The sequence below is a fragment of the Belonocnema kinseyi genome, chromosome 7 (assembly GCF_010883055.1).
Source record: "Belonocnema kinseyi isolate 2016_QV_RU_SX_M_011 chromosome 7, B_treatae_v1, whole genome shotgun sequence".
Classification (NCBI taxonomy): domain Eukaryota; kingdom Metazoa; phylum Arthropoda; class Insecta; order Hymenoptera; family Cynipidae; genus Belonocnema; species Belonocnema kinseyi.
Window position 1 is genome coordinate 72,590,085 of NC_046663.1, and position 9,695 is coordinate 72,599,779.

Sequence of the window (9,695 nt, forward strand, 5' to 3'; positions counted from 1 at the left end):
TTTTATATCCAAATGAATCTAGTTTTTGACCATTTTTGAAATTATTCTGATTCTTAGTTGGTAGAGATCGTATTTATAAGAATCTACTATTAGATTCATCGACATTTAATAGTTTTTCAAATAAGAAGTTAAGACCTAGGACTGAAATCATGTGGTTTAGATATTGTCCAATCTTAAAAAGCTTTTAAATTTTGACCAAAAAAAAAACATTAGTTAAAACGTTCTAGTGGAAAATATAAAATTTAAAATAGTATAAATTAAACATCGGTCATGTTTTTAAGAACATGTAACTTTAAAACTGGGAATTATTGAAGGAGCTAATATTCAATACTGAACGAATAAGAATAATTAAACACAATTCATTGAAGTAATAATAAAACATCCAAGTTCTTTAGAAATGATTTTAAATCAATTTAATTTTTTTAAATCATGATTATTAAAACTCTTAGCAATAAGAAATGATTAATTTTGTGATTAAAAAAGTAAATAAATGAAACAGAGACAAGCAAATTAGACCTACCTTGATTCAAGTAATACATTAAGCCGGAAAGGAGAAAGACAATTACTATCAGAGTAATTCCGACAATCGTGATATGCTTGTACCTCATTTTTGTTATATTTTTATCTTCTTATTAAAATTTTTAATTTTATAATTTATTGAAGGTATTTTCCATTGCTAGGGTAAAAGCGGTCCACGTGGCCCTGGCTAGGTCCCTGCACAAACTGTTTGACACTGGTTGCATTGAAGTCTTCATTGTAAGCTCCAAGTTTTGCACAGGCGCAGCTTGCAAGTTTCAAATCACAAAAGTCCTTTATGAGAATTGTTTTTCATCTGCCACCATCCGCTGCGAAGATTCCCATTTTATAACATGTGAATTACAGATAATACAGTTTCATAGAAAAAAATTCCTGGAAATTACTTAAGTTTTACTTTATTTCTTTTTAATTGCAATATAAAACTAAGTAACAATGAGTCTTCATTTGTCAAACTTCCTTTAAATTACCGTATTTAAAAATTGTATTAAAAATTATTGATAGTTAAAAATTCATGTCTTTGTTTGAATAAAAATTTTTAACTAACAATTTAACTATTCAATATTTGGTTGGAAATTCAATTATTCTAGTTAAAGATTCTTCATTTTGGTTGAAATGTTTTATTTTTTTTTTTATTTAACCAGTAGAAAATTGAACTATTTGATAAAAAATTTATGAATTTTGATGGAAATTCGTCCTTTTATAGAAAATGTATATTTTGTTCTTATAAATGCAACCGTTTGATTGAAAATAAATCTGTTTTAGTTGATGATTCAAGTATTTTCGTGAAAATTTGCCTCTTTGCTTAAAAGCTTTAAAATTTGACATTTTTTTTAATTCTTGACTAACAAGTTTTGTTGTTGTTTAAAAAATCAACAAATTGGTTTAATATTAGAATGTTTTATTTGAAAATGTATCTCTTTCTGTATGTATTTTTTGGTTAGAAATGCAACTGCCTGGTTAAAAGTTCATTTTTTTCAGTTTAAAATTAACTTTTTTGGTCAAAGTTTACATTTTTTAGATGAAAATTCAACAACTTGGTAGCAAATTCATTTTTTTTTTGCTAAAAATGCAACTGTCTGTATTGAAAATTCGTCTTTTTGGCTATATTCTATTTTTTTTTAATTAAAATTTTTTTTAAACATCAATTGTTACATTTTCCATTGAAAATTAAAGTTTTTAGATTTAAAATTCAACTCCTTCGTTGAAAATTTAATTACTTTTCTAAAAGTTCATTTTTTTATTGAATATTCATAATTTTGTTTGAAAATTAGCATTCGTTTTTGTTAAGAGTTAACTTTTTGAACTAAAAATTTGACTTTTTTGAACATTTAACTGACTAGTTGAAAATCCATATTCTCGGGTTGAAAATTCTCCTGTTTTGTAGAAAATTCTCCTTTTTATCTCGAAAATGCAACCATTGTATAGGAAATTAATCTGTTTTGTAGAAAGTTTCTTTTTTTTTTTAGAAAATTAATTTTCCTTGACGAAAATTTAACTACTTCTTTTTGGGGTTCGAAATTGATTTTTTCTGGTTTAAAAATGCAACTATTAAGTTTAAAGAAATGTTTAATAAAAAAAAATATGAAGTAAAAATTAGTCAAATAAAACTTGGACTAATATTTGCTTAAAGAATGATGTTTTTTGTTAAAAGTTCGTCTTCTCTGGTAGAAAATTAACATTCTTGGTGGAAAATGCAACTATTTGGTTGAAAAAAGGCATATTCTTCAGAATTCATCCTTTTTGGTAGACGATTTAACTATTTATTTGGAAATTCAACTGCTTCATAGAAATCTGATCTTTTGGGCATCAAAATTCAACATTTGGATGAACTTTCTTTTTATATTGATTGAAAAAAGGTAGTCGAAATTTCGTCTGTTGGATTCGAAAAGCTATCTCTTTCGACCGAAAGTTAATTTTTTTTGGTTAAGAATGCGATTGTTTGGTGGAAAATTAATCTGTTTTAATTAAGGATTCAACTATTTTGTTGAAAATACGTCCTTTTTTAGTTAAATTCGGCTGTTTTTTATTTAAAACCACTTTGAATCAAATTTGAAATATCGACTGTTACATTTATTATTGAGGATTCATCTTTTATATTCCTTTTCAGTCAATTAGCGAAGAACAGAAATGTTGAAATAAAGTCGCATTAGCGGACAACTGTGAGAAAATAGTGTCTTTAGTATCGTTTTTTCGAAATAGTAGCGAAATAGTGCCATCGGTAAAAAAAAGTGTTAAATATGATCACTAGTCAGGTGATTCCTTATATCTCAACTAAAATAAATTTAAATGAAAGAACCTACTCCTGCAGAAATTCGACTAAAATTCTTAGGATGGCGATTCGACGGACGATTTCAAATTCCATGTTTTTCCCGCTCAAGTTTTTCAATTTTCCCGGTCAACTAAAAGTAACATGAACATATTTGCCGCAAAACGCAAAAATTTATTTTAATGTATGACGTTCATTCTAAACATCCTAAACATTCTAAACAACCGAGCAAAACTTTGCAAAATAAATGAATTTTTAAACAAATACATACATTCTCCACTAAAAAATATAAATTTTCAACTAAAAATGGAATAGTTCAACTCTTAGTTGAAAAAATTAATTTCCAACAAAGAAAACGGATTTTCAAACAAATAAGTCAGTTTTCAACCGAAGCGATGAATTTTCTAATAAAATTATGAATCTTCAACTTAAATAGTTAAATTATAAACCAAAAAGATGAATTTTTAAACAAGAAGATTAATTTTCAAATAAAAAGATTAATTTTCTACTAAAAAATACAGGTTTTCAACAATATATAAGCATCTTTAACGAAATAGTTGAATTTTTAATAAAAGACAAATTTTCAACCAAATAGTTGAAAACATTAGTTTTATTCGAATAAAAAAATGAATCTTCAACTGAAATAGTTTAACTTTCAAGCAAACAAAAATTAATCTTTGCTAAAAATAAATTGTGAACCAAGACTTAAATAATTGAATTTTAAGAAAAAAAATTAATGTTTAGCCAAGCAAATGAATTTTCAACTACAACTATGAAATTTTGAATTAGAATAAGTTAAATTAGCTTTACCAATAATAATAATTAACTAACTTTCAAAAAAAAAGTTACATTTTCAAACAAAGTTATACATTTTTCAAATAAAATTGTAAATACTTAACTAAAATTGTAAATACTTAACTGGAATTGTTGAATTTGAAATCAGAAAGATGAATATTTAACTAAAATTCTGAATCTTTAACTAGAACAATAAAATTTTTGACCAGACAGTTTAAATTTCAACCAAGAAGATTAATTTCTAACAAAGAAGACGTTTTTTGAACTAAGAAATAATTTTTCAACCAAAAATTGAATAATTAAATTTTTAGTCAAAAAATGAATGCCTAACCAAAGAAATGAATTTTTAACTAAAATTATGGAATATTCAACGGGAATAATAGTTAAATTTTCAGTTTAAAAAACAAAATAATTTTCAACAAAAAGAAGAAACAAATATTGAACAAAATAGTTAATTTTCGACAAAAAAAACTCCTTTTCATCCAGAGAATAAACATTTTTCCAATCAATAGCTCATATTTCAACCAAAGACATTCATTTTTAACAAATGCGTTTAACTTTTATTCAAAAAATCGATTTTTAACCAAATATAAAAATTTTCAACGCAGTAGTTGAATTTTAAATCAAAAAAGAGAAATTTTAATTCAAATTTTTGAGCAAGAACAGATCAATTTTCAATCAAACTAATGAATTTTCAACTGAAATAGTTAAATTTTATACCAAAAAGATGCATTTTCAAACATAAAGATTAATTTTCTACAAAAAGGTGAATTTTTCAGCAAGTGCATACATTTGAAAACAACCATTTTAGTTCCTAAATAAATAAAAAGTTGTGATTTAATTAGATTGAACTAAAATAATCTGAGACTGTAGATATAAAACCTACAAATTGATTATTATTATTATTATATTTTACAATTATATTAATCTATATATTTTTAGTTATAAACAATTTTTATTTAATAAAATTGATACTAATAATTTAAAACATATAAAACTTTAATTTAAATGATAAGTAATTTATTTCCCGTTTTCGATCCTTCTACAAGAGTAAATTTTTCTAGTAGAAATCACTTTTCCAAATTGACCAAAATTATTAAAATAATAAAAACTTGAATGGTCCTGCAATCAGAAGTAAACTCCTGATTTTTAAATTAAATTCCCGGCCAAATCGCTACCCTGATTCTGCAAAATTGCACAATTCTAAAATAATCCTAGAACTTCTTCCCACGCAGAACTCACATCGAAATTCAACAAGAAATAATCGCCAATTTGAAGGTGGTAAAAGAAAATTTATGGTTTTTTATTGAAGAAAGATACATAGTATACAGGTGACAGAATACACATTATTTTTAGATCATATGGTCTTGCGAACCGATAAATAAAGATTTCTCGTGCATCGCAATTTCAACCACGTATTCAGTATTCAGTCATCTTTATCTACACAAGCGCGCACACACGCTTATTTTTATCAACCGAGAATAATATTCTACATAATAATATTCACGATCAATAGCCACTTCGACTCTTACGATTATTGCGCCATTAAACGACGGCCTGCAATATACGATCTCTTCTTTTTAGTGCCTTACAATATAGCATAATATATTGAATTTTTTTGTCTTATAATCTTTCAAATTCCACTAACTATATCGATCGAGCCGATTGATCATCATCCGATTAAAACGATCAGGCTCGCCAAATAATTAAATACAAAATTCATCCCCACAATCCGGAAACGAATTTCTCAAAACGTCCAATTATAATTTACGCTTTTATCGTTCGTCAAGAAAAAGACTTACCAGAGTCTTTCTGTCAAAGTCACAATGCAACAAACAAAAATAATTAGCTCTTCGAATTACGCTTAATACCTTCGTTGTCACTGTTTAAAAAAATTCTTATACCTATGGAAAAAAAGAAGAAAAAAAATTGCTCCAAATTGATTTACTGTGACAGCCACTTGGAACTGTGTTTCGCAAAAAGCCGCAATTCTGTGAGACACAGTTCTGAAAAATGCACAACTAAAACTCGTATTTATTCAATTAATTGTAAATATCTACACACAGACATCCCATGAAAAATGTGCACACTCCATTGACACCTGTGTGATCATAATTCGGAGAAAATGAAGAACCGCCCTCCTAGCTTCTAAAAGAAACGAATTTTTTCCGACTCCAGTGCCTTTCTTCTCATCGAGAAGTTGTAACGAAATGTCCAACACTCACAGAATACGAATAATCGTCTTTCATACCTCCGATGTATTTTCACTGATCTCGGATGACCAAGATTCAGCATGCTAATGCGAATACAAGAGCTACAATGTAACTACAGATGTGTTTTAATCGACATGGGATCTGACAATCAGTTAATTCGTACCCTAAAAAGTGATGACAGGAAACAACATCCTTTTCAACTTTCGTCAAAAGACATCAATCATTCGGACATTTGTTACGTCTTGAACGCAGAAAATTGTTTTCGCGAGATCGTAAATGAACTATATACAAAACCGACTCGCGACAAGTTTTGTAAAGGACAAATAACTGGAACACATCCACGAAAAAAGTCATTCCATTCGAAAGATCCTCCCGTAAGATAATAAATATACACAAGTTCATCATCTCGAAATGAAAGGCCCACAACATGGAACGAGATTCGAAAGGTTCGCAAACCTTCTCTACTCTCAATTTTTCGCCACATCTTCACCGTTTTCCCCCTGCTTCATTATTCACTCTCACTTTGAGCTGGAAAGTATAATTTAAAAAGTGTATAAAAGTCTCTGAACGATACCGGCTTTGCAAATGGGATGCTCGAATCATCCAAATAAAAACTCTATAGCGACTTGGGCTCGTCAAAGCCCATTCGTTTAAGTAGTCTCTGCTGGAGTTACTTTTTCGCTGAACTTACACAGTTGGCAGTGGATGGTTGTGCGGGAAATCCTTGCGTTCCAAGCAGCCAAGCAGAGCGTAGGCGGTTCGCCGTGAAGTGGATTTTTTCAGCGGTCAAGTACACACTTCCTGTGCTACAGCAGCTCCCGCAGGGGGTCCCTCCTATTTATTTATTAAATTCAATTTAGATCAAAACATTCATTTACATGGTAATATTTGTGTTTAAAAGAGCGTCTACTCAAATCCTGGAGAAAAATTCCAGATTTTCTTGCTAGTTCATATAAATAATTTCTTTTTCTCAGTTTCTAAGGATTTACAAGATATTCTTAAATGTATTTGCATCTTTGATTATTTAAGGCAGTATTCTACTTTGAAACGCTCAAAAAGAAAGATATTTTTGTGAAATTTTTCTGATATTATTGATAATGATATCGATTTAAGGTTTGCTAGGCCTAATAAACACACTCTTGAAATACATTTTAAAAAATTGTTTCATTTATTTTATGCACTTTTTATGCATGAAAACGCCAGTCAAAGTCAACTCCTCAAAAGTATGTAGGTCCGCGCTGTTGTAAAAATCTCGAGAATGGGCGTTACGAAACAAAAAAATTAAACAGTTTTAGATTCAGTATGACTCCAGCAACGAAAAAAGTGGGTTTATTTTCACAGTTTTTTGCAAAAAAATATATAGTAAAAATTAATTTTTTTTAATAATCCTAATTCAGCCGGTTGCTGGAGTCATACTGAATCTACAACTGGTTAATTTTTTGTTTCCGACCACCCATTCTCGAGATTTTTACAATAGCGCGGACTTACATTCTTTTTGAGGAGTTGTCTTTGACTGATGTTTTTATGTGTAAAAAGTGCATAAAATAAATCAAAAAAATGTGTTTAATGTATTTCAGGAGTGTTTATTAAGCCTAACAAACTCTACATCGATATCATTATCAATAATCTCAGAAAAATTTCACAAAAATAACTTTTTTTCGAGCGTTTCAAAGTAGAATACTGCCTTAAATAATACTAAAAAAACATAGCAATTAATTTCTTGAAATAGTCTCTTAAAGTACAAAATAGTCGAATTTCAACGAAATACGATACATTTTTAACTAGACAGTTAATTTTTATACTAAAAAATATAATTGTTCAAACAAAACAAAAATGGTATAGTTAAATTTTCAGGCAAAATATCTCATTTTCCGCAAAAAAAGGACAAACAAAGTGATGAATTTTCACTTAAAATAATGAATCTTTAACTACAATAGATACATTTTCAACAAAAAACATGAATTTTTATTTTTAAAAGTTTAAGTTTCAACCAAGTAGTTTTATTTTCAACCAAAAAGATAAATTTTGAAATAAAATGATGAATAGTTAACAAGAATACTTGAGTTTTTAACAAAAAAGATTAATTTTCTACCAAAAAGGATCAGTTTTCAACAAAATTTATTACGATCCATTTTGCACCACTAATTAAATCGCTACATTTTTATTTGAAAAAAATTAATTTTTAACAAACAAAAAAAAGAATTCTTGACAAAACAGTTAAATTTTTAATCAAAGCGATAAATTTTCAACTAAAGTGATAAATCTTTGATTTGAGTACTTAAATTTTAAACCAAAAATATGAATTTTCAACTAAATGTATGAATCTTGAACTGCGATAGTTGAGTTTTTAACCAAATCATTATTTTTTAAACCTGTATATTAATTTCTAACAAAAAGACGAATTTTCAACTAAGAGAGTTTAAAAGAATTAATGTTCAACCAAAGAAATGAATTTTCAAATAAAATGATAGAATATTTAATTGGAGTAGTTCCATTTTCAGTTAAAAAAAAATCATTTTCAAACAAAAGAACTAATTTAAATAAAAAGTTACCTTTTAAAAGGCAGTGGTGAATTTTCAACTAAAATAATGAAAGTTTAATTGAAATATTTAATTTTCCGAAGAAAAAGATGAATTTTTAAACAAGATAAATTATCAACAAAAAATGAAATAGATATATTTTCAGTTTAAAAAAAAAATTAATTTTCAACAAAACTGATGAATTTGTAACTAAAATTGTGAATCTTTAACTGGAATACTCAAGTTTTCAACAAAAAAGATGAATTTTCAAATAAAATAATGCAGGTTTACTTTGAATATTTAATTATCCGAAGAAAAAAATGATTTTTCAAACATTTTTAACAACAAAAAACAAATTTTCAATAAAATAATTAAAGTTTTAACTGTCATAGTTAATGTGTCAGCATACAAACGAGTATAACTTTTAACCAAGTTATTAAATTTTCATTTTAAAAAAGATTAATTATGAATGAAAAATTTCGTTGATATTTCAACTAAAAAAGATTTTAATTTCTTAACAAAAACAGTTAAATTGAACAAAAAAGATGACTTTTCAACATAAGTGTAATTTTTATCCATAAAAGATTTTTCGATCAAGGAATATAAATATTGCAAACAACCTGGTGAATTTTAATTAAAATACATGCATTTTAAACCAAGTACTTTGTTTTAGAACTGATACCGGTCAATTTTCAGCGAACAAAACAAAGAATTATTAAATTATCGGTGAAAAAAATTAATTGCAAATCCAAGAGAAAAACGAGTTTTTAACAAAATAGTTAAATACAGTAATATAAAGCTACTTTTTAAATGATGAAGCAGTTTTATTCAATTTTCTATTGAAATTTAAATTGTATTTAAACAAAAAATTAAACGTTCTCGCGAAACTAAAAGAAAATTCTCTGACATTTCCTGGTTTTCCCAGGTATATAAAAATTCCCTGACAATTTCAGGTTTTCCAGATACGGTAGACACCCTGTTTAAAATAATAATAATAGTCACTAACCTCCTTCGAAGGAGTTAAATTTTGTTTGTATTCATCTAAACTGTATGCGGAATTACTATCTTCTCCACAGTTAACAACCAACGATCCATCTTCTCCCTGGAAAGAAAGAAATTCTAAATTACAGAGGTAACAGCGTAAAGAGGTCAAAAAAACGAAAATAGGGAAACGATTAAACATGTATTTTTACATTTAGAAACGAAGAATCAATCTTGTTACATGAAATTTTGTAGTTTTTAAATAGTGTTATATGATTTTTCAATCGTTTCTGCCAATAATTAAATATTTCGGACCAAGACTTGTTATTTCAACCTTACTTTAATTCATATTTTAAATTTAATTTAGAAACAACCGCGTGTTCA

At 27.2% G+C, this 9,695-nt stretch overlaps 2 protein-coding genes across 6 annotated transcripts in view; both read right to left on the reverse strand.

The window, feature by feature from the left end:
- Window positions 1-697, reverse strand: part of LOC117176823 (relaxin receptor 1) — a 58,523-nt gene extending 57,826 nt beyond the window's left edge. The window contains exon 1 of the mRNA XM_033367146.1: window positions 521-697. Coding sequence (XP_033223037.1) covers window positions 521-608 — 88 coding nt within the window. The 5' untranslated portion in view covers window positions 609-697. The remainder of the gene's footprint in view (window positions 1-520) is intronic.
- Window positions 698-4,872: 4,175 nt separating this feature from the next.
- LOC117176256 (poly(A) polymerase type 3) overlaps window positions 4,873-9,695 on the reverse strand; it is a 24,402-nt gene continuing 19,579 nt past the window's right edge. For 4 of the 5 annotated variants that reach the window (XM_033366417.1, XM_033366416.1, XM_033366414.1 and 1 more), the window contains 2 exons: window positions 9,337-9,432; window positions 4,873-6,645 (listed from right to left, as the gene is read on the reverse strand). In XM_033366417.1, coding sequence (XP_033222308.1) covers window positions 6,598-6,645; window positions 9,337-9,432 — 144 coding nt within the window. In that variant the 3' untranslated portion in view covers window positions 4,873-6,597. The remainder of the gene's footprint in view (window positions 6,646-9,336; window positions 9,433-9,695) is intronic. The other variant, XR_004467594.1, reaches the window with a different exon arrangement.